Source organism: Kwoniella dendrophila, chromosome 7 (genome assembly GCF_036810415.1).
Source record: "Kwoniella dendrophila CBS 6074 chromosome 7, complete sequence".
In the NCBI taxonomy this organism is placed as follows: Eukaryota; Fungi; Basidiomycota; class Tremellomycetes; order Tremellales; family Cryptococcaceae; genus Kwoniella; species Kwoniella dendrophila.
The window spans coordinates 1562047-1586455 of NC_089482.1; the positions used below are offsets into that span (position 1 = coordinate 1562047).

The 24409-nt window shown below is 36.7% G+C and overlaps 9 protein-coding genes across 9 annotated transcripts; 4 read left to right on the forward strand and 5 right to left on the reverse strand.

The window, feature by feature from the left end:
* Window positions 1-339: 339 nt before the first annotated feature.
* On the forward strand, window positions 340-2582 carry L201_005779 (uncharacterized protein; the record flags this gene model as incomplete). The annotated part of the gene is made up of 14 exons (XM_066221508.1): window positions 340-404; window positions 511-549; window positions 628-782; window positions 929-1130; window positions 1199-1287; window positions 1358-1404; window positions 1467-1494; window positions 1554-1717; window positions 1782-1826; window positions 1892-1951; window positions 2005-2078; window positions 2138-2203; window positions 2280-2420; window positions 2486-2582. The coding sequence occupies 14 exons, from the start codon at window positions 340-342 to the stop codon at window positions 2580-2582; spliced, it is 1272 nt and encodes a 423-aa protein (XP_066077605.1).
* A 564-nt stretch (window positions 2583-3146) lies between these two features.
* L201_005780 (uncharacterized protein) lies at window positions 3147-4528 on the forward strand (the record flags this gene model as incomplete). The annotated part of the gene is made up of 2 exons (XM_066221509.1): window positions 3147-4038; window positions 4164-4528. 2 exons carry the CDS (start codon window positions 3147-3149, stop codon window positions 4526-4528), a joined length of 1257 nt encoding a protein of 418 aa, XP_066077606.1.
* Window positions 4529-4730: 202 nt separating this feature from the next.
* On the reverse strand, window positions 4731-6082 carry L201_005781 (uncharacterized protein; the record flags this gene model as incomplete). The annotated part of the gene is made up of 5 exons (XM_066221510.1): window positions 4731-4969; window positions 5144-5348; window positions 5534-5798; window positions 5904-5994; window positions 6052-6082. The coding sequence occupies 5 exons, from the start codon at window positions 6080-6082 to the stop codon at window positions 4731-4733; spliced, it is 831 nt and encodes a 276-aa protein (XP_066077607.1).
* A 548-nt stretch (window positions 6083-6630) lies between these two features.
* Window positions 6631-11786, forward strand: L201_005782 (uncharacterized protein; the record flags this gene model as incomplete). Its single annotated transcript, XM_066221511.1, has 11 exons — window positions 6631-6756; window positions 6855-7031; window positions 7102-7224; window positions 7289-7571; window positions 7648-9725; window positions 9795-10177; window positions 10252-10381; window positions 10458-10608; window positions 10710-10953; window positions 11067-11185; window positions 11275-11786. The coding sequence occupies 11 exons, from the start codon at window positions 6631-6633 to the stop codon at window positions 11784-11786; spliced, it is 4326 nt and encodes a 1441-aa protein (XP_066077608.1).
* Window positions 11787-12121: 335 nt separating this feature from the next.
* On the reverse strand, window positions 12122-13646 carry L201_005783 (uncharacterized protein; the record flags this gene model as incomplete). Its single annotated transcript, XM_066221512.1, has 10 exons — window positions 12122-12151; window positions 12216-12304; window positions 12382-12459; window positions 12525-12679; window positions 12741-12779; window positions 12844-12951; window positions 13037-13056; window positions 13122-13174; window positions 13287-13382; window positions 13529-13646. The coding sequence occupies 10 exons, from the start codon at window positions 13644-13646 to the stop codon at window positions 12122-12124; spliced, it is 786 nt and encodes a 261-aa protein (XP_066077609.1).
* Window positions 13647-14454: 808 nt separating this feature from the next.
* On the reverse strand, window positions 14455-16785 carry L201_005784 (uncharacterized protein; the record flags this gene model as incomplete). The annotated part of the gene is made up of 6 exons (XM_066221513.1): window positions 14455-14477; window positions 14575-14683; window positions 14765-14946; window positions 15036-15319; window positions 15433-15760; window positions 15882-16785. 6 exons carry the CDS (start codon window positions 16783-16785, stop codon window positions 14455-14457), a joined length of 1830 nt encoding a protein of 609 aa, XP_066077610.1.
* A 519-nt stretch (window positions 16786-17304) lies between these two features.
* Window positions 17305-19263, forward strand: L201_005785 (uncharacterized protein; the record flags this gene model as incomplete). Its single annotated transcript, XM_066221514.1, has 9 exons — window positions 17305-17353; window positions 17447-17667; window positions 17737-17832; window positions 17924-17999; window positions 18123-18322; window positions 18464-18608; window positions 18690-18753; window positions 18853-19078; window positions 19195-19263. The coding sequence occupies 9 exons, from the start codon at window positions 17305-17307 to the stop codon at window positions 19261-19263; spliced, it is 1146 nt and encodes a 381-aa protein (XP_066077611.1).
* Window positions 19264-19526: 263 nt separating this feature from the next.
* On the reverse strand, window positions 19527-21464 carry L201_005786 (uncharacterized protein; the record flags this gene model as incomplete). The annotated part of the gene is made up of 5 exons (XM_066221515.1): window positions 19527-20216; window positions 20293-20543; window positions 20612-20725; window positions 20793-20939; window positions 21002-21464. The coding sequence occupies 5 exons, from the start codon at window positions 21462-21464 to the stop codon at window positions 19527-19529; spliced, it is 1665 nt and encodes a 554-aa protein (XP_066077612.1).
* Window positions 21465-21909: 445 nt separating this feature from the next.
* On the reverse strand, window positions 21910-23435 carry L201_005787 (uncharacterized protein; the record flags this gene model as incomplete). The annotated part of the gene is made up of 5 exons (XM_066221516.1): window positions 21910-22769; window positions 22880-22980; window positions 23057-23110; window positions 23179-23249; window positions 23313-23435. 5 exons carry the CDS (start codon window positions 23433-23435, stop codon window positions 21910-21912), a joined length of 1209 nt encoding a protein of 402 aa, XP_066077613.1.
* Window positions 23436-24409: the final 974 nt, after the last annotated feature.

Consider the following 24409-nt stretch of genomic DNA (forward strand, 5'->3'; position numbering starts at 1 on the left):
AATGGATCCAATAAAATTGAGATTGCACCTCTTTCACAGAGCTCAGATGCATTTGGTTGCTGAAAAGAGTCGCCATAGAGCCTTGAATTTGTACACACTAGACCAAAAAGATAACGAGTAGTCCTGACAACAGCTTGAATGGCATCAACAAGGGTTTTATAATAAGCCACAACAAGGATGATTTGTTGATCACGTAAACAACCAAACCTCAAACCGGTCTACGCGACTACTAGGCCGTATCTCTTCGTGATAATAACAACAAAACTTCATTGAAGAGTTATTTCACTTTTTATTTCTTGATTTTTTCAGGTATAGCTTGATCGAAGTATTTCAATCAAAATGTCAGCTACACCACGTAAAGTAGTGAACAGAACGAGAAGTTCAAGTGTTACGAATGCTTTGAAGTGAGTTTTTTCCAAAGTCAAAGCGTAGTTTAACGAATGAAGGGACAACAATACTCCATGTAAAATAGATTTTTAACTTTTAACGTATTTGTCTTGATTTGTTTAGACAGATTCCTCTAAATCAACAACAAGAACAATCATATGGGTAAGCACGACTTGCGGATGATTATTCAGACGACAGCTGGTATAGCATCGCGCTAATTACATTCGTTTCGTTATTTAGCAAAACCAGTCCAATTCAAGAATCCGAGGTAAAACCATTATCTGGTAAACCAAGACCACCAAGAAAGAAAAGAAATGTAAATGATTTACCTGATAATTATAAATCTAGAGGATTTTGGGATGATTTGAAAACTGGTAGATGGATGTTAATTCCTTGTAAGTGTGCGGGGAACATCATTGGATGATCATGTTACTGTTATATCCATATTTAATCTATTTCAAGAAATTTATCATCTGAATAATCTTATCTAATCTTATCTGTTATTTTCTGAAATCGCTAACAATTCTATTTTCAATCATAGCTTCATCACTAGTTATATTCTTAATTCCAATTATATTATACATCAATCATAATTTCCTAATACAATATGGAATTTTAAAACCAAATACAACAAATCCTTTTAAATATTTATTATTCATTTCTGGTGAATTACCAAATGGTACTTATACAAAAAGTATTTATGACTTTGCTTTTTTGGCTAATTATGTTGTTTTCTGGTCATTGTGAGTTTTTACTCTATACTATATCAAGTATTCTCATTGTACTGAATAACACGGTTTTTGACATGTAGCGTAAGACAAGTTGTTACCATCCATATTTTAAGACCAATGGCTATTGCTTTAGGTATTAAAGGTGGAAAGGTTATGAGATTCCTTGAACGTGAGTTACCAAATGACGTAGAAATTCGACTGTCAACATTCTTGACTGACAACTTTACTGTATATTGCAGAGGGATATGCTGTATTTTATTTCACCATACTTGGTACACTTGGTATTGTGAGCTTCAATAAGAGATCTACAATTTCACAAGATATAAAGCTGACATGATATACACGCAGTTCGTTATGAGAGGTTTACCTACTTGGTGTAAGTTTACCTTCTATATATATCTATTACTCATGTTGACTTGATAAATATGTTTTTAGGGTATAAAACCGAATACTTCTGGATTGATTACCCACATAAACAAATGACATGGGAGTTGAAAACATATTACCTTATGCAAGCTGCTTATTGGATTCAACAAACTATCTTATTAGCTGCTAAAATCGAAAAACCAAGAAAAGATTTCAAGGAACTTGTTGCTCATGTAAGTCCTTTTCCTCGCCTCAAATCAAATGAAAGTCCTGAGGCTAAGACATATCTTTACACAGCATATCGTTACTCTTTGGTTAATCGGATGGAGTTACAATGTCTATGTGAGCAAACATTTTTTTTTACCAAAACTCGAGATATGTATCTAACGCTATCGCCAATGCTTCAGCTTACATACATCGGTGTTTCTATCTTTGTAACCATGGATGTATCAGATATTTTCCTTGCTGTAAGTCATATATCAATACATTTCGCTCGTGAGGTACTAACCAATATCTACAGCTCGCTAAATGTGTCAACTATGTATCAGAATGGGCTTCTCCACCTTTCTTCGCTTTCTTCGTTGGTGTTTGGACGTGAGTGGCTTATTCAACGGATTATAAACGGTCGCTAATATACAAGCGTTGATTTTCAGTTACTTCCGACATTACCTTAACATCTGGATTCTCTGGTCTGTTTATACTCAATTTAACTTGATTCCGTGAGTTGTCGAAGTGGCATGCAGCTTGATAATCTTAACAGTTTACTGATTATATTGATTGATAAAATCCGAACAGTGAGAAAGAAAGAACTCGATTCGCACCTTTAGAAGATAAATGGCTTGATTGGTGGATGAAATGGCAGATTTTCGTTCCAATCTTTTTACTTCAATTGATCAACTTGTTCTGGTATTTCCTTATTTGGAGAATCCTTATCAAGTGAGTCACCTTCCCTTTTATTGGTTGGTGACTGTCTCTGACTGACTATTGGCCGTTTGTTATAGAGCTGTCTTTTACAATGATTTAAGAGATGAAAGATCAGACGATGAAGACGAAGGTGAAGGTGAACAAACTACATCAGATAAACTGAAAGAGCAATAAAGTGGTGATGGTATGGTTTTTTGCGTTGGACATAAGGTTGAGTGCAAGAGAAATGTAGGGCAACAGCATCTCAAAATGCATTGCTCAAGGATGCAGATGGTGAGATGGAAGTTACAGAGATGAAATTGAGTAATGGTTGATAATCAGTGAAATATGAGGGAAACGGTGGCCCATGTGCGGACGAAGCTACCTGAGGGAGGTTTGAGAACTTATAATTCAGTTATAATACTCTAAATATATATACATATATATAGCAAAAACAAAAGCATATAGCTACATCATAAAGTCAGAATGCATAATGAAGTAGACTGTTATCTCTTGAAATATTGCTGGCGATGGATAATCTATCTGACTTATGGCAAGGTAGCGATAAGATAGCAAGCAAAATACATTTAGCCGTAACTGGCGGCTTTGTTTATCCGCTTGACTCTGGTGCAATTACGGTACTCGTACTGAGTAACTTATGGGAGATAAGCTATGGGATGTATAACAATGTAAGAGTTAGATTTATACATGATGTGGTTATGTCTTAAGCAGCAATAACTTAAACTTGTAGAATGAGTGATGGACCCAATCTTATGTTCAAGCTTCACGACTACACAACACCAAATTGATCCAATTGAATTACATCTATTATACGTTTTATTAGATTCAAATTTACCTACAGGTGGATTCATATCTTCAAGTGGATTAGAATCATATGCTAAACATGGTTTCCTATCGACTATAAATATACCTTCTTACGATGATATAGAGGCAGAGGAAGTTTCTATAGGTACTGGTAATAATAACAAGAAGAAGAAAAGAACTGTTTTAGAAGGTTTAATAGATTTTTCAAAAGCTGAAATTGACAATTATTCTTCAACTACTTGTGAATTCGTTTATGAATCTTGGAAGATCGTTAATCAAAATTTAGATCGATATATCAACCTAATCAAAAATAACTATACAAGCAAAAATGAAGGGGAATATGACGATGTATATACTAACGAAAAAGATACAGAATCAAAATTAGATGGAATCATCGATGAAACGATAAATGAAATTACAAATTTAGATGAATATAATGAAATCACAGTATTATCAAATGTTGCAAGGAGATCATCAAAATCACAAGGTGTAGCAATGTTAACTTTATTTACAAAAGGATTATCAAAACCTGTTATTTCTTCAAAGGAAGAAGATGAAACTGAAGAAGAAGAAGAAGAAAAAGAAGGAACTAGAATGGGTTCTCCGAATGCCAACAACAACAACAACAACAACAACAACAACAACAACAACAACAACAACAACAACAACAACAACAACAACAACGAAGATAAGTTTAAAGAGATAAGAGATGAAGTTAGTTTGAAGTTAATTGAAATATATAAAAAGAAAATAAGGAAAAATCAATCTTTTGGTCATTTAGCTATTTGTTGGGGTTTCATAACTGCTTGTTTAGGATTATCTTTAGGTATGTTGACTAATGTCTTTTACAATTCATTTTTAACTGCGCAAAGATGGTTTTTATGATTTACTTTGTACTTGACATATGGAGTAGGTGTTCAAGCTAACAAGGATGCTTTAACCTATCCACAGAAAGATCAATTCACCTTCATTTATTCTTACATGCAAGATCACTTTTATCTTCAGCTGTAAGATTAAATTTAATCGGTCCATATGCATCATCACAATTACTCTTACATCCTTTCAAAAAGATTATCAATGAGCAGGTTAATCAGTTCATGTCTAAAATCCAAATATCGCCCGATGTCAATTCTGATCATAAGAATAATAAGGATCACAGGAAGCAAGATGATGTTGATAATGATTTCTGGTCATGGGATGCAAGCTCAAATGTGGAATTTAATGATGATGCAAAAGGCCCAATAACAACTTGGCCATTAGGAGAGATACTTCTAAGTAGACATGATTTACAGCATTCACGTATATTCAACTCATAATATAGTCTAGCAATATGGGTTCCCTTTTTTTTTTTTTTTTTTTGGGTTTTTCAAGTTATATTCCTCATGCTAGATATCAAATTAGAAGTAGGTAATTTATTATGTATGTATGCATATACCGTCGAATGTATATATGTGAATCAGAAATATTGTATGAATAGTATGACAAAAAACAATCTTTAATTGCGATTATAAACATCTATTACCATGTCCATCCACTAACGACCTTTCTTCTAATTTTCCCATCTTCTCTAACTATTCCAGCAGATCTTACTTTTCTTAAATCTTTTTGAAATTTCTCTTCGAATTTTTCTTGTTGTGTTTTACCTTCTTTTAATAAAACATGGATTTTTGATTGTGGATGATGTTTTATACCATATTTACCTCTACCTTTTATATCTAATCTTGATATTTTAGGTCCTTTTGATACCCATGTTTCGGCTATAAACGTCGAGGAACATTCACGTAAATACACAATAATCAGTATATGAAATGTGCGAATAAGGATAGGACAGACAATGAATGATGGGATATTGAATGGTAAGTTAGAAAGATAATTTATCGATTCTCCCTTTCTGTTGTGCAGGTATATGGCAAAACAGAAATTTGACTTACCAACAATCAACTTCGATCTATCTAAATTTTTATCAATTGCATGATCTCTAGCTAAAGCTAAAGTGGATTTAATCCATTTTGATGATCTTTTTTCAGAAAATTGCATTTGTACAATAGCTTCATCAATTGGTAAATTTGATATTTGTCTTGATAAATCATTTAATTTTCTATGTGATATTTTATGTAAAGCTGATGAATATTTGTGCTACAATTCAATCAGATAATCAGTTTGTGCTACTTTATCAGATCATGATGTGATTCCAGCGTATTCCTGTTTGTCTAAGATCGATGCAAGGCAATTGGGAATACCATAACGTCTCTTCCTAGCTGACAATCTCCGCTCCTTTCTTATTTCCCATATCTCGATGATGCATCAAAACCAAAACTCACCTCTGTCCAAGGTACATCACCTCTCTTTCTCCTCTTTCTTTGTATATCTTCTTTTTCATCTGTTTTAGAATATTCATCGAATAAACCACCTGTTGATCCTTCTCCATTTGCACCATCTGTGGATTGACCCTTCTCTTCACTCATAGTAACTCCTCCTTCAGATTTACTTTCTGTAGTACTAGCTTTAGCCGACTTTTCATCTTCTTCACTTGTCCATCTTGGTAATTTTGGTAAATATCGATCCCATGCTGATAAGTTGAAAGCGCTGTAAAAATAATCATTAAATTAGCTATTGACGCAAGACTCGTGAAATATAGCTAAACATCAATGATAGATATCATCCAAATCGATACTGAGCTGCTATACTCACGTTCTCACTTGGTGCTGATGAGGTGATGTAACCTTTAATGCTGGATTTAAAGGCCTAAGAGATGAAGGTCCAGCGATGGATGTTTGGGCGACTAGTCGTTTAGAGATGAGCATCGGCTCGCCTTGGATCTAATTTTCGGTTGACTTACCTGTGAAAATTGATCGCAACGGTCGGGCCATTTTGTCTGTAGATTGTTGCTAGTTGAGACGAAAAGGATAATAGGGAGTTTGAGAGTTTGAGTTGCCAAAAGCTAAAATGAAGACCGAAAGATGTTAAAGATCAACTTTCACTTTCTTTGCTCTTTCGGAATATATTAGACAACATTTCAGGGAATTAAAGGTGAAATTATATCCACGTAAGGCTTATCCGTGTGGTTCTCACGTGGTTTATACTGATAAGACCCCTACCGTACGAGTTACATAACAAAAGTTGAACATGACGCGAATTCATTTCATGAAATCAAGCATCTTTGACATTTCAGCTGTTTTTGTATCTTGATTTCATACATGCAGTCTTGACTTCGAGATACATAAACATACTAGAGCCTCTAAATCAAAGAATTTCACTTACCTTAGGAATACACATATCTAATAGTTCAGTTCAGTTCAAACGCGAGTCACCACTAATGATCAATTTACGACATTAACGAAAATCAACAATCTATCGTCTTCTGTATACGACCGACATCTTATCAGCTCATTACCTCTGAGAGGATACGACCATCATCATGCCCTCAGCTATTTCAGCTCTAGATTCTGGTAATCCGGATGAAGATGATTCCAGTAAAGCTTCAAAGCTCGCTGCTAGAGCTGCTAGGTTCAACAAAGTTTTACCTGGTAACAAATACAAGCAGGTCAGTCGCAATTCGCAATCAATCTAGCAAATGTCAATGTTCTTTAATACTTGTTGTTTACTTGAGATCGTTTCAGCTAACATCGTTATTTGGCTCAGCTTGAGGAGATGCGTATCAAAGAAAGAAAAGCATTCGAAGATCAAGGTTTGATCAAAGTCGGTAAAACGACTTTAGGTGACGCAGTAGATATGAGAGGGACGTGTGAGAAAATGTGTTCTGAATATGAAAGAGAATTTAGAGAATATACTAGAGAGGTTCATCCTTTTGAAAAGATGGTATGTTCCAAGGCTAGCTCATTACGAGATGTTTCGTCGGATCGACTAACTTATATTCGATAACGTATAGGGATCTGAAGGAAGAATGGATGCTTCAAAAGCTGTTGCAGCTTATTCACGTTCAGATGCTGGTGCAGGTCATGGTGATTCTGCTATTTTACCTTCAGACTTAAGAACACCTCAAACACTTGTAGTGAGCTGACTCTTGATATCTCTCTTCATGGTGTGAGAAGTAAGCTGATGAATCCCTTTCGTAGCGAACCCTCGATTACCTCTTCTCAGTCATTATGCCAACTCCGCCTCCTACTACCTCTTCTTCCTCTACACCGCGTAAAGCACTTGGCTATTCAGCAGGATTCATTAGAGATAGATCTAGAGCAATTAGAAAGGAATTTGCTATGCAAAGTAGTTGGGGGCATGAGGAAGCTATTGCAAGTTTCGAAAGAATAGCAAGATGGCATATCCTATGTTTAAGGGAATTACAAGAGGAAAGTGGAACGAATGTTGATCTACATATCGACTCTGCCGAATTGAATCGATGTAAGTGATATGAAGGTTATTCTGACACTTGACATTCAGTGAGAACTCAATAATCGTACTAATACCCACATATCAGGCTTCACCAGTTTACGACAACAATACAATGATCGAAGAGAAGAAACCGGCTTGGAAACTCCTTGTCCTAATGAATCAGAATTTACAGCTTATATGTTAATTTACGACCTCAACTCTAAATCAGTCTCAATACCATTTTCAGAATTGCCAGCCAAAATAATTGATCATCCTTTAGTGAAAATGGCCTGGGAAATACGTAGAGCTGCTCAAAGGAATTTCGATAGTCAAAAAGAAGGATCTAAACATAATGCAGAATTAGGAATGAATTTAATAACGAGATTTGTTAAATTATTGAAACAACCTAAAATACCATTTTTATTAGCATGTTTAGTTGAAATTAGATTAAGGGAAATGAGAAGAAGTGCGTTAAGAGCTTTAAGAAGACCTTATCCACCATTAAAATCAAATCCAATAAGAACAAATGAATTAGGTGAAGTTGTAGAACGAAAGATGATTTTACTTAATACATTAAACAAAATTTTAGGTTGTGAACAACAAGAAGATCAAGATGATTATGCTTCAGCATGGGATGATATAGATCCTATAAATAATACTTCAGATCAAGAATCAGTAGATATTTCAAGAAGATTCAATTATGATATTTATCAAGGTCATCATGGTCCCGTCGGCTCGCTTATCAATTTAGGTTCACCTTATGATGATAATAAAGATGCTCCTTTTACAAGAAGATGGAAATTGATAACGGAGAAAAGAGGAAATGCAAGTTACGTAGACATCGTCAATGGTCAAGCAGGTGTACAAACTGATGGGGTAGTCACTGTCCAATCAAGAAAGACTGCTTCGCCAAGTGTTTTTACTGCTCCTACTGCTTCTACCGCACCAAAACCCATTTCCACCTCTGCGTTCTCATTCAAACCTGCCTCCGCGCCATCTCCTGCTTTCGCCTTTACTCCTTCCTCTCCAGCAGTCCAACCTAAACCCTCCGCCGACCAGAAACCCTTCTTCCGCCCACTTTGCCCTCCACCAGATCATCCTGATGTCCTAGCAGCAAAGAACAAAGAACTTCTTCCTGGTCCCCCACCTTTATTCGCAGTAGGTGCCAAGGGCATATGGGCTGAAACTGCACCTCCGGGCTATTACGACGATGCACTCAAGCGCATGAATGATGGTATCACCAACACCTTTCGTCCCCCCGCACCGACATCAACATTCAGCTTCGCCCCACCAAAAGCAAAAGAGGCCGCTCCGGCGCCAACACCTAAGGAAAAACGCTTAGGAGAAGAGGAGTTGGCTCCACCTGCCAAAGCACCCTTATTCTCCTCACCTGCCTTCTTCTCAGCTACTGCCCCTCCGACTACTAAGTCTCCGCCAGCAGTGACTTCCATTCCCGGACCATCAATTCTGCCACCTCCAGCGAAAACCACTTCACCGACCTTACCGCCTTTCAGCATCCCTAAACCTATCTCTCCTGTAGCTGCTTCATCTCTCACAGCATCGACTAGTTCTCCAAGTCAACAGAGGAAGAGGGTGGCTTCATCCGTCTTATCTACATCTACTTCAAGACTATCATCAAGTGTCATGCGTAAATCATTAGCGGACACCTATAGGGCAAGAGGTGAACGTATGGATAACTTACCTGAAGTTTGCGATTTACTAATTGATGAAGTGATTCAATCAATGATTGAAGATTATTTATCTGAAGATCTAACAAGATATGTCAAACAACAGAAAGCCGCCGAAGACTATCAACGTAGAAAAGTATTGAGATCAGAAGCTATTTTATCTTGGTCGCAAAGTATATTGCAACAGTTTGTCGATGAAGAAGCTAAACGTATATCAAGAATAGCTTTATTAGAAGAATTGAAACGACGTTACTTAACTAGAAGATCAATCAAGCACTGGAAATCATGGGCTAAATCGAAAAGACAAAGTAGAGAACAATCCGAAAAGAAACACGGTAATATGTTAACTTTTTTGAATAATATGGGATTGAGTAAATCAGTTTCTTCATTACCTACTCTGCCAAGGAGTGAAACTTCTTCTCCAATTAGTGATGTTGATATGTCGCTCGAAATTGAAAGACTAGATAGTCTACAGATTGATATTGAAATAAACCATGTAAGCTTTTATGAAGCTGTTTCTATTGTTGGAAATTCAAAAGCTGATTTGATGTTCACGTCACTTCAGGCTGAAAGAACAAAAGACAATTTCTTCTCACCATCGACATTCTTAATGGCCATAACTAAACATATAGGGCAATTTCTATCGCATTCAGCGCCATCTTCATCTGCTTTCCATACTGTACTCTCAATACCATCTCATTCTGTTGAGACAGTTGAAGAAGTTTTCGGTAGTCCACCTGACGAAGATGTACAAAGATGGCTGAATAGGAAATTCCTTCAACCTAATTATGAGGATGATAATGAGGAGGCTGAGCCTTACATCAATAACGGAGTAATTTATGAGACTAAAATTGTAGAATCAGGTAAACAGCTACCTGATTGGTCTTCCATCGGTTTATACATCTTTGAAGTTCCTCTAAAATCTAATGACGAGGTAAAGATTTCTCAGTAAGTCCACTTTCCTTTAGCTCAATATTTGTTTTTGATGACTTTGAAGAGCTGACTGTTCTAATGGTACACAGGAATATAGCAGATTGTCAAGATAGGATTGGTATTCTTGTTAAAGGTTTACATGCTACATCAAATCGATATGTACCTTCATTGATTATTTTAACGTGGGAAGAAGAAAGTCTGGAAGAATTAGGTGAAAGAGTGAGTGGAAATGCATTCAGCTGTCGTCCCTTTGTTAAGAGAAATAGAAATAGCTCACTCCCGCATTCACTTGTAGTTACAAATCTCGACAGAGCTAGAAACATTTACCCGAAAATCTCTAGTTTCATTAGCTTATTCAGATGATTTAGATGAAAGGTTTAGTAAATCATTGGAAATCGCTATACCTGAAATAACAGTTAAAGAACAACTTGTGATTCGGTTAAATGGTAAGCAAAATTTGACCTTGTCATCGTCATGACAAGTGTATATATATAATAACGAGTAATTGTACTTGCTGACATCTTTTGTTATTCTGTTCCTGTTGTAGATGTCATAACTAACATCTATCCAAATTGGCAAAGATATATCGATATATCAAATATTCAAATTCCACAAAGACCAAAAGATATCAATTTATCTTCTGATATATTCAAATTGGGTATAGAATTGATCAATCTCATAAGTGAATCAATCAGAAAACAGTTAAAGTCTAAGAATCTTCATATACAAGAAGAAAATGAAGACTTCGATCCTATTATCTTACCTGAATTCAAAGATGAGAAAGACGATTTGTGAGTCTTCCCTTCAAATTCTCGTTCACAAAGTTTCTGTTTAATTCGCGATATTCCTTTTGTGTTTCATGCAAAAATGCTGACCTGTAAACCATTCTGATTTTGTTCTACAGACCATTCGAATTAGTTGAAAGGATCCCAAATTACTTTGAAGATAGTTCAGAACTGAAAGGTATAGATGATTTGAACTTATTAATTACACCTTTAAGACAATCTGCTTTCTTAGGTCAACGTAAGTTTTTTTTTCAGTTCTACCATAAGGATGAAGTAGTATTGACTTTTTTGACCTTGACCTTGATTGATATCAATTTAAACATATAGCATTACCTATAATTCCAATACTACAATCTTTATCGTATTTGGTTTTAGGTGAATTGAAAGATACTTCGTTACATTTAAATTATTTCTCCCCTTCATCAGACTTCCAAAATGGAAATGGGAATCAACTAAAACAGATAAAAGATCAATTCATCTCTAACGTTCAACATTCTTTCGAAAATAAAGTTAATCAATCTATCAAACATATTTTACCATCATCAACAATTGCAAAATCTTCCAATAATCATACGAACACGACATACAATAACAACGACAGAACACCATCACCCAAAAAGTCAAGTAATAGTCATAATCATCAAGGATCAAATCCAAAGAAGAGGAATAGATTATCGAATGAGAACCAATATGATGTCCATATCTCCTCAAGCAACAAGAAGGACGTCAAAGTAGAAAGTAAAGCTTCCAAGAATGCCAAACTGCTTAAGGCTTTGAGAGATGTCGAGAAGACTTTGGCGTTGAGTCAAATCGAGGGCAACGATGTAGAAGTAATGTAGAACCATATAATCAGGGACCTTTCTACCATGTCAATGTAGTGTTTGTAGCATATCGGATCTCACACACCATAGTATTTGTCACTTATGCATATTCTGCTCATCGATGCACCGTAGTCATGGAACGATATTGCATCATATTAGGGATAATATTATGTGATAGTATATATATATAGAGTATATTTACAAGCTACGACGATTCTCTTCTCTTTCTTAACCTTTCGCAATTTGGTTAAATATAGGATACAAGTAAAAATCGATCATAAGGTACACAGTAAGGGAAAATAGGAAATATCAGAAAGAAGGGAGCTGTATACAGCAACCGATGTTATAAGCTTCTAGACCCGTTTTCTGGCTAAACTTGGGTTCTAAAGAGCAAATATGGTCAGCCTGCTTGTGTATATTGAGATGCTAGTAGGCTTTCGAACTCACATAAAGTTGTATAGGTGCCGCTTCAGCAGTAAGGAAACTATGGGCACCAACATAGAACGCAGCTAAGGAGGCAACGATACCCATCCAGCCTATTGGAAGCCACCAATATCAGCGAAATCATCTTGAGCCGGTATATAGCCGAGACCACATCAAGATTTTAACTTACCACTGGCCTTGATAACGCCAATTTTGTTAGCCATGTAGCCGGCAGCCAAAAGAAGGAGAGAAAGCCAGAAGAAGAAAACTATGATGGTGTAGATCAGCACAAATCACCTTAGTTGTGTATCAGGAAATAAAACGTTTACTTACAGGTAGCGCAAAGGAATACACTCGATCTGAAAGTGCCAAGCCAGAGAATGAAGGTGAATACAAACCAGCACATAATGAATAACCCAATGGCTGCGTTGAGTCTGTATGGATCGGTCGGTGTAGGGGCATATGTGGATAGAACACCTGAAGATGGCCTGATAGATCGGATAGCATCAGCTCTGTACCCAATCTATCGAGGTTATCTATTATGCTCACCAGTAGGAGATGGCGATAGAAAATGAGAAAGCCCCATAGCTAAGATATGCACATGTCGTCGTGAGCTGCTTCTCACGCTAAAGATCAGTAGAGGCAAACTTACCCGCAGAAAGCTGTCATACCGAATGTATTACCGACGCAGAATTCGAATATACCGGCTACAAACTGAGCTAAACCACCGAGAGCGAAAGACATCCCAACAGCGATGTTTCTGACATATTTGCATCAAGTCAGCCGAGATGCTCGAAAATGAGTAAAAGGGGGAAATATGCGGAATGAGGTTAGATATAACATACTGTTGGGTGACATGTCTTGCCTATGTAGAAAAGATCAGCCAGCCTCCCTTGCAATTGGCCACAGTGACAATTATTGAATACTTACATGAGCATTGATGAGCGAAAACAACAAGGTGGTAGTGGCGAAAGCGAACAAACCTGCATCAAAACATTGAATCTCACGTCAGCTGACTATTGCCTTCACTCAGAAAGGATGAAGAACTGAGGAGTGGCAAAAGATACATTTGGGGTTTGCAAGGCGTCGACTTACCAAGTGGAGCAGGATTAGCCCTTGATTTATGGTAAATCGGGAAACCAGGTTGAGCTTCGTTAAGTCTAGAATCGACATGTTGTGAATGTCTTGGACCTGGAATTCATAGACATAAGTATAAGGGTATCTGACGCCTATGTTTAGACATCTAGGTAGCATGCAGCAGGAAGGAAGGAGATTACTCTGAGGAAACCAGAAGGGAAGAAGGAAACGACTAGCACAGAGAAGTTTCAGAGACTCACCTTTCTCGATATCATGTACACCATGACCTGATGTAGTAGTAGTTGTACCAGTATGAGGATCGATGGTTCCTGGCATAGGATTAGTTACAGTAGCTGTTGGACTACCTGGAGCTGCCATATTGAAAGAGGAGTTGTTTTATGATTTGTTTAAAGTTATACACGATAGTGATGGAAAAGGAAGAGAAGGAAGTGTGAGTTGTAAAAAGGAGAAGAAAGAAAGGAAAAGAAAAGAAAAGAAAAGAGAGCTTGTGTCGTTGATGTCTATCTGTATATATATCTGGAATCTTCGAGTATAATATGATTTGGTTTGTTTATATTCATCTGCACGTGTTGTTCATGTTTATGTTTATGTTTATGTTTGTTTATGGTTGACTAAAGATGACATCAATCAAATCTTGACTTTCAAAGGCATGCTTCATTCACACGTCGTCATTCTGATGAACAACCAATTCCATGTATTCTGATAATATCGATCATATCGGTATTCTTGCCAAGCTTAAATATTTGTATATTCAGTATGACGCTTTGGCCCTCTCAGAGACATCAATCAATCAATTCAAAGGACAGGATCAGATTCCAGTAAACTCTTATTTGTATCGACTCATCCCGGAAACATATCCTCTGGTCCATTTTGAAGGTTTATGAATGACGTCAAGCAGTCTGGGCTTCATAGGATCGTCTAACTGTGTCAGTGTCGTTCAGCTAGCCAGATCAAGTGCTAGACATGTCCGTTCCCAGTACTGATCTTATATAGAGCATAGGTTATATGAATAATCGTACTCACTTGCACATTCCTTTGGTGTCTCAGGCACTGACTCTTAACCTTATCAAAGGAATGAATGAGACAACTGAGCCTATAAAGTTATTATTATGCATGAAAGATGAGGTAAGTGATTAGATTCATGTATCCTATGCAGCAATTGAGGTTATACATCATCTAATGCGTGAGCTGGGATTGCGAATAGTCATCAGCCATTTGCCATTTGCTTTTCTTCTTGGTAGTACGCAGTAAAGTAGCGAGATCTGCGTCGGGGATTTAAACATACCTTTTACAGGGGCCTTTACGGTAACGATATCGTCAACTGTGACTTCATGTAATTTACCTCTAAAAAGATACCTGATTCTAAGAGATTTGTTTTCTCCTATACATGGATCCTATATAGCCAGTACGAGTAGTGTAAAATGATCGATTATTAGGGACGAGTTCTTCATAATAGAAACGGGAACCGAACTTACCCAGAAACCTATTATATTGAATTTACCTTTACCACCAGGAATATATAATTTACCATCTTGTACTAAAGCTTGAACAGGGATAGTAACATCAATTATCTCTTCTTCATCTTTCTCTGATTGTATGATTCCTCTTGTAGTGAAGGAAGAAGATAATCCATAATGCGCTGAAACTATGATAAGACCTATTGAAGGTATGAAAGTGGGACGAAGTGTGAGCGATTCCGTGTGGTCCAGCGTACATAAGATCTCAAGGAAACGGTAATATACTCACCATTTCGTTCTCTCTCAGCTTTGATTCTCTTCTCGACATCTCTTTCCATCAAGGAGATAGCATCTAACGCTTCGCCCTTCTTTTGGACTATGAATTCCTTATTTTCCTCTCTCAATTCTGTTATACGTTCTTTCAAGCGTCTCTTCTTGCGTGGTAATATCACATACCGGTAGGCACCTAAATATGATACGGCTGGTATTATAGTTGAGAAGAATAGCACATTCGGCGACAATCTTTCAGAAAGTAAAATTGGGATAGATAATCTTTGACCTAGTCTATTGAATCTATAAATGAACAGAAAAGACATGTTAGCGATATACATACATAGAGCAGGACGCCCAGAATATTAGTCTAACGATGCAAGAGATGTTACACAGGTCAGCAAGTATCCACTCACTTGAATTTCATTATTATACCACCACCAATTTCACATTGAAGTAACATACCACCTCTAACATTATCAGTTAATTTAGTATCTGCATTAATGAATAAAGCAGGACTTGAACCTAATCCGACTTCTGCACCAAACTTCAATTTGACACCACCAGGTATTTTCGTTGACCAATCACCTGACATTCTCGATGAAGCTAATCCAGCTGTAGTTTGAACTGTCCATCCTGAACCATTTCTCCGTGTTGTAGTTATTCCTACGGATAAGGATGATGGGATGTTTAATGGTGATTCACTTCCCCATGGTCCGATTGCGTATGATCCTGATTCGTATGCTGCGAAGATGAAGTATCGTTAATTGTCAGTATCGCTTGGGAGTGGGTTGGTTTCAGTCAGAACCACGAATGGTTAATGATGGTAGGATTAGAAAGTTCTCCAATAATGATTGTCACTGACATATAAATCCAGTTGAATCATTATACAATCTCCGACCAAATGTGAAACTTGCTTGTGGTGGATTACCTAAAGTCTGTTGAACTAAATTCCAAGTTATATATTGATTTTCATCTAGCGTGTAAGTACCTTTGAATCTCGCTACTCTAGGTTGTAAAGCAGAAGATTGTAATTCTAACCATAATTTAGGTGAATATTGATATTTAATTGTGCCTAAAAAATTTGAACCACCTTTACCATTTCTTGATAAACCTTGAGCTTCAAATAGGAATTGACAATTTTCTGTGAGTGCAGTTTCGAAAGAATGTTTTAAAATTGATCTACCTGGTCTTATTCTACTTAATCTTGAAATAGGATCATGAGGAACCATAGAAGGATCTTTCCAAAATGATTTCGGTAAGAAAACTGCTCTTGCATCTAAAACTAATTCAGTTTCAGTTTTTGATTTAATCAAAGATTCTAATTCTAATAACTTTTTATTATTTGATTGTTGTATGAAATATGATTTTAATTCTTCTTCTGATTTATTTTTAGGTCCTAATTCCCATGAAGTTTTTAATCCCTCTGACCCAAATAAATTATAAATCATTCTTTTATTTGGATTAATCAAGATTTCATATGCTCTTTGTATTTCTGTAAATCTTTCATGTGCTTTTTGTTTATCATGATCATTTCTTTGTCTATCAGGATGAAACGTCGTAGCTAAATTTCTGTATCTTTCTCTAATTTCTGATTCACTAGCTTCTCTAGATAAATTCATTAATCCGTATAAATCCCTTTCATGTGATTCTTCAGGTAATGTAGCTGTCAATAAAGGTGATTGTGGTGGTGATGGCGGATGTACAGGTCCATCTGCTGTAGAGGCAAATGACCTATAATATGTCGATGATGGACCTGGGTCGTCCATTTTGCCTGACTGTCTTGAATATAAGTGAAAGATCTCACAATGTCTACTACTGTGTCATGCTAACCTGATCAGATTGGGAGTGAAACAATTTCCAACTCAAATATTTGACATTACATCTTCAATATCAACCTTGATAGCATTCCTTTGTAAGCGATGGTCATGGAGTATAAATCTCGGAATTGACAGACGTTAACAGGAACCGATGAACAAAGGATCTATCTATCTAGAGTACTTATAATTAGTAGTTAATTAAATAACAGTAACTTATCACGTGATACCGTTGCTGTTACGTTATCATAGTCATCATTATTCTGTATGTCCGTTATCGGTCCGGTAGAATAGAAACAGAATATATGAATATATCCGATGTCTGTTTGTTGTTCGATTAAAGCCAAGGACGGAGGAATGAAGATGCTTTGGATCAAAGTATATAAGATGAGAAGAGAGACTGGCTTGAGCATCAATACTACCCAATTTCTTCTCACCAAAGAGCTTAATCGACATTGAGGAAACTTCAGTATGACTTCAGACACTTTTGTTGCTCAATGGGGTATAATTGGATGTGGATGTAAGTTATCATTCATACTTTCAAGTTACCATTTATGTATCATTAGATTGATAATCAGCTAGAATACTAATAATAACCCCAATTGACATACAGGGATATCATCAGAATTCGTTACTGATTTATGTAGATCACCTTCCGCAAGAAATGTTCAAGGTATATCCCATGCAGTAGCTGCAGCAGGATCAAGAAACCTATCTAAAGCTGAAGAATTCCTAAATAAATATTGTCCAAAGGGGGCTGCAGCTCAACAAAATAATTTAGTTGATTTTAAACCTAAAGCTTATGGTAGCTATAAAGGTGTAGTAGAAGATGAAGTGCGTTCAGAATCATCTTTCAATAATCGCAGACGAAACTGATTGATAAAACCATGAATGTTGTTTTAGAACGTCAATATAGTTTATATAGGTACATTGAACGTCTGCCATTACGATGATGCTAAATTAGCTTTGGAGGCTGGTAAACATGTTCTACTCGAGAAGGTCAGCCATCCTGTGCTTGTACTTCTTTAGGAAAAACCTACTCAATGTAAAGGCTAACGTTTCCTTCAATTATTGATACTCTGTCAAATAGCCAGCTACGTTGAATGCAGCAGAATGGCGAAGCTTAGTATCTATCGCTAAGGGTAAAAGCTTATTCCTTATGGAAGGTAAGCTATTCCAAACTCAACACTACCTTTAATTTTCCTGCTATCTGAATATCCTAGATGATTACAAACCTGTTCTAAATTTTACCTCAAATAGCTAATGATTTTTGTGAATTCTCATTACAGCCGTATGGACAAGATTTAATCCAGTTCTACTGGCAATCCAAAAAGCCATTCATCAAGATGATATCATTGGTGATATTAGATGCTTATATTCTGATTTATCATTGGATTCTTTGGGTAAAAGAAGTGATACAGATAGATTGTTGAGTGCAGAATTAGCTGGTGGTCCTTTGTTAGATTTGGGTCCTTATCCGTTACTCTGGGTAAGTAAGATGCATTTCACCCTGTCACAAAAACTGTATTCCCGGTTGTTTTCGCTTCTTCATAGATAAAGTAAGGAGTAAACCTAGAGTTAACAGAATTTGCAATGCTAATGAAAATTGTTAATTTTGCAACATATATAGACAATGACGATGCTTTACAGACATCCTAAAAATGATAAAACCCCTCCAGCCAAAATTGGAAGCACAATGATGTTACATGATACAGGCGTAGATGTATCAACAAATTTCGCTTTGACTTTTCCTAGCATACCTGCTATGGCTAATTGTTAGTTCTTCTATATCAATTGACAAAACGAAAACCAAGTTCTCCTTGTAATACGCTAACCATTGTCCATGAACCTTACAGGTACAGCGAACTTACTATCCCCATTCCAGGAGAGTCAACATACAAGAATTGTAGGCACAAAAGGGTAAGCTCGTAACGATCAACATGTTCTCGTCTATTGCGCTTGCCAATCGATTGAGCGCAATTTTTTTGAATCACAGCTGAGTTCTTCATGCTCATATAGAGAAATACTGGTTCAAGGTTCAACTTACAGACCACAATCATACATTATAAGAAGATTAAAAGATCCATCAAAAGAATGTGGTGGTTACTTGGAAGATGAATTAGTTGATATGACATTTGAAGAAATTGGATTAGTATTCGAAGCTGATCACGTAGCTAAATGTTTGAAAGATGGTTTGATTCAAAGTCCTGATATGCCCTGGGAAGAAACTGAATTGACTATGAGCGTGAGTTTATTTCATCTTTCTCGAAGTCAGAATACCACTTGTGCCTTGCAGAATAGATAGGCCACTATTGAAAATAAGAATTTCTTTGACTGACTGAAATCAAATAAATCAAACAGATTTTCGACCAGATCAGAAAAGAAGGTGGATATAAATTTTTACCAGGATTAGAGAAAGTACAATTATAATACTTTCGATAATAGACTTTGCGACAATTCACCTTAGATACTTGGTAGTATAGCAATCGTTGTCAATTCATACATGCAAGGATTTCTTAAAATCTTCGTGGATAGTCAAAAGCACACGACGCTGTACTAAAAATGCAGCTTGAACTGTCTTTTTTTCTGCGTAATCACCACTGTCACGTATCGATAAGTTAGTTACATTGTATTAAGAGATAGTACGAGTAAATCTGATATTACCGTAGCAATACTATAAGCATTATACATTATTAATCCAATTCAAATTTCGGTTCTTCCAAATAATACATCTCCTTCACTCCTGAACCATTATCATACCAACCAATTTTATTTCCCCATTCATCTTCTGTTTTTAACTTAAATCCTGAAGGTGTCGTATCTGGAATTTCACCATTTTCAGGATCAGTCAAATCGGGGATTTTCAATTTTTGAATATGTTTTGGTATATAACATTTTCTTAAATCATCATATGTAACTTGACCTGAATATTGATTTGATGAATCTGCTTGTAATAACATTTCTTCTCTTAATACTAAATCTAAAGCTGATGCTGTTAAGAGCTGTCCTCTGTATTCCCATACTTCTCCCTCTTCCTCTTCATCTTCATCACCTTTTTCTTCTTTGGTAACTACCTTAGATTTTGGTACGGATGTATAAGGTTCAGTTGTCTCTCGATAACTTGATAATCCAGGTAATTGTCCCTCCTTTATCGTAGTATCTCCTGTACCATATTGCTTTTGTAATTCATCCATGGGCATCTGATTATATGTTAGTGAAGGTGGAGAAGACTTTGATGATGATAATAAAGATGATGGTGAACCTGGTAGACCTATTGGTGTTGGTGTAACGGTATTGACCGAAGAACATGTCGAGGGATTTCGACTATTCGGTAAAGATGAAAAAGGTGTTGATAAATTTGAGTAAGATATTCTCGATTGAAGCTATTGTAGGTATGAAGAATTTTGTCAGCATAGAATTACTATTAACTATTAGCTATGGCAGGAATTGGCTACCAACTTGTTTGATCATTATACTCATCTTACCAAAAGCATCTTCGCTTTCTCTATCTTCCACAACTACGTCACCATTCAGGCTAGAATATAAAGATATTATATCTTGTAGAGATTGCCTGAACAGTATCAAATCTGAATGATCATTAACAGCCTTATCAAGTAGATCTTTGATATCGATAGAAAGAGGAATTGAAATTATTGATGATTGATGCACGATCGTTGTTACTAGGATTATATCGATTAAGTAATCAGGACCTAGCAATCAAGGATCAATAAATTAGCACGATCATGGTATTACGTGGTTGACTAGTTCGTTAACTTACCTTCCTGCAATTTTTTGAGTGACGCAATTAAGATACAGTGATCATCGTTCTCTGACATTCCTTTTACACCTTTCAGATCAATTCGCACTCTTTCATAAATCTGCTCAAGAGTAACTGCAATTGTGAATAATCCCATATTAGCTTTTCTTTGATGATGGGTGTCTTGTAAAATCTAACTTACCTAAAGCAGGATATCTTTGTCTACCTGTGTAAGGATTGATTTGGTCCAAATCGTTCTTCTGAGCATCCAATAAAGATATCACCCTTTCTAATAATGGTGCATTTGATAATTCACCTCTATCAGTTTCAAGCAATTTCTCCGCGATTTCTATCCATTGATCATAATTGTAAGCGATGTGACTGTATATTAAAATGAAGAATTGAACTCACCAATAGCTTCTGAGTTGCCTTCAATGACAGTACTAAGCAGATGCCCACCGATAGTAGCAGGGTCAACAGAAGTAGAGCTACGATGCGTCGATGATTGTAATTGCTCATTTCCCATCATGACGTTATCGTTAGGTTTTTTCGTATGTTGATTAAGGTTCAAGATCTCATCTTCAGCTTCTATATCTTCCAAGATCCTGAATAATCTATTCATACTCTTTTCGTCTACTTGAGTTTGATCATCATTTTTCAACCTATGGACTAGATCAGAAATAGTATCTTTATTGTATCCTCTTGTACTTTCACCTTCGCTTGAGCGTAATTCAGTTCTTAGAAGTTCAGCTAATACAGCATCAGTTGATGATCTTCTTCTATCATATATTCCAATATCATCAGAACCTCGTCGAGTTTGACCAGGTGATTGAGTTGGCGTAGGTTTGAATATCGATTTTAGGAAGTTCGGCATTGTGAACTGGTATCGCTTCTAAAGGTTAACGTATTTAGTAGTAAGAGTAAAAAATTCAATTCAACAATGAAGTTGCTTTGCACGAAAGCAATGAGTGAAACATATTGATCCTGCAGGTCGTAGATATGATGAAGTCGGCTTGGGTAGATCTCTGAATAAGCAGTCAAAATACTATTAGAATCCTTATCTGTAAGAAGGGGAAGGATGAAAGGATCAGAAGGGCTTTAGAAGTATAAAGGACCTTGGTATCTGCCACACGTGAGAGAAATCGTCGTCGACTTTGTAAGTTTTATTATATACAGTTTTGCATTTCCGTTGTGTATTTTCTAACTTTGTTTTCTATTCTTTTCGCCATGATATCGTTTGAGCTCTAATATGTATATACAACTTTTATTTCATTTAGTGTGTCTAGATCTAATGGAATTTATGGTCTTAGCTGCTTTTCTTACATCCAAGTGTACATTTGACCATCGACTAATTCTCCTTTATCTTCTTTATCTCCATACCAAGCTACACCTAATAAATGACCATCGATCTCTTTTCTTCTACCAAATTTAACTTGTCTTTCACCTTTGGAATCATCCTGCCAAGTTTTGATCAATTCGTCATCATTAGATGCATTTAATCCCCATATCCAACCTTCTTCTTGATTTGCTTTTCTACCTATAATATCTAACGCTTTGAGTACCGAAGGAAGTCGTTCAGATTTCAGATTATGGATATAAGTAATCAATAATCGATCTCCTATATTGATTGTTCTCAAAGAGAATAAAATGATAGTTTCTTCTTCTTCTTGACCTTGAATATCTGATTTATACTTGAGACCAATAGGTTCAGGATTCATTATAAGTGGTCTCTGCCAAGTTCCTTTGAGGGGTATGAAGCTTGTTGTACCTTCTGAAGCGGGATCATGAATATATACAGATCTTTCGGAAGTATCGACTTTTCTCAAGTTCTCCTTAGCTCCTTGAGACAAGGTGTGATTGATAGAAGACAAATCAGATAGATAGATCCATTCCCAGACTTTTTCTAATTGCTCTGATCCTGAAGTAGGGAGTATCTTCCATACTAATTCGGTGACTTGATGATCATCGACTACCCATCCTTGTCTATCCGAATCGGGGGAACACTTTGAGTAGAACTTTGAGCCTACGTCTGACCAGAGGATCGATCCGCAAGCCTTGGGTATACAAATTTCGGAAGAGCTTGATTCAGATTTATCCGGAAGGGCATCAAATGAGGGAGGAGGTAAGTTGGAAAGCCTGGAATGTAGCAGTGACAGAAGCCGAGTTGCATAACCGTTACCTGTATTTTAAACGAAATCAGCTGTTCCGTACGCATTCTTGCATTGTATATATAATCAAATGGGTATAATGGCAGAGAAGATCATTTCCGATTGATTCAAGAACACTTACGAAGATGCTGTTGTGGAGTAACAACCGAAGCAATACCGTATAAATGAGTATCTTCGACAGAATCTGAGCCTTTCTGCTTGATGAAACCTTTCCGTTGGTAGCTATGTTTGGAGTCCTATCAGTCTCTATCATCACCAAATTGATAATAACGGGATCAACAGATCTTGATATCCTCACGTTTCGCATGCTGCGTATATTTCACCCTCAATATCATCTTTTCTGACTAACACCCTTTATCAATCACTTATGATATCAGCAAACAAAGCGAAATGCAGTAAAAATAGGAAATAAACACTTACCAGGTCAACATTTTCCCGTTATTGCCCCAAGGACTTTCTTCCCTTTCTTTTCGGTACATATCCCAATATCGCTATAGAGACCGAATTGAGGAAATCAGCTAACAGCTTAGTTAATAGTCGTATATTTAACTAACCTCGAATGTGTTATCCTTCTTCCAATGGATCCAACCTGCTTTAGCATGTTGAATTTGTTGATCATGATTAGCTACGTGAATGGTAAAATCATCCAAATTTGCTCTAGGTCTATCGGTTGTCATTTCGAGTTGATGGTCTGATGAATTGATGATATGGAAACCTTGAATTCAGGTATGAATGTAAGAAACACCTTGAGGTTCAACGATGTGTAAACGTTATATATCCCGGGAGTGAATCGAAGATGTGTCGAATGAAGAAAGATGTGCACTCTTCGTAAGATGTTTCTAGGCCGTTATATGGGATAACATAAGGAGAGAAGATCTGGTCCACACACAAGAGGGGTGATGATGGCGTAGAGAAGTTATGCTAGTAGAGACACCCCAATTTCAATATTGCTTCTCCTCATCAACTGTTAGATTAGGCGGATTTAGCCGAGATCCGAGTTCGGTACCCGTAGTTGATAAGATGCTGGTGCAGGGCAATTTCATTCATGTTTGACCGCTGACATACCCAAAGGTATAAACGCAACCGCTCTCTGACGTTGAATTTTTACTGAAGTTTCACGAAGGCTGTTTCCACTATACTATACTACACATGTTAAGGTCGTGGTACTGATGTGGTATTGTCTTATGAGACTTTGGGACATTGATTTAGACTTAAATAAGAAGGATAATAAGCTGATCTCAAAACATGCCTTGAACGCGTGGAAAAGGTCCGGTTCTCCCGTTGACCTGTGTTTCAGCATGTCAAGGAGTACCGCTGATATTACCGAATGTGGCACTTTCAAGGTGATTCCCTGAGAATGAATTTAAATGCGGGGCAATGTTGTAGGTAGGTAGGTGCCAACAACAATGCAATGACCAGCGACAAACGACATTGAGAGCGTGAGTACGAGTAGTATATCTAGTCGTACAACCGTGACTCACAGATAGTTTGTCTGACATCAAACGTCCCAGTCTTGATAAGCTGGGATATAACAAGGTGCTTGTCAAAGCCCATTTATACCTATCCTAGAAGAAGAGCTTAAAAGCGCGTGAGTTCATTTCTGTATTCTCATCAATAGAAGGGTACCCCTTTCCTTCTCTGGTGAACAAAC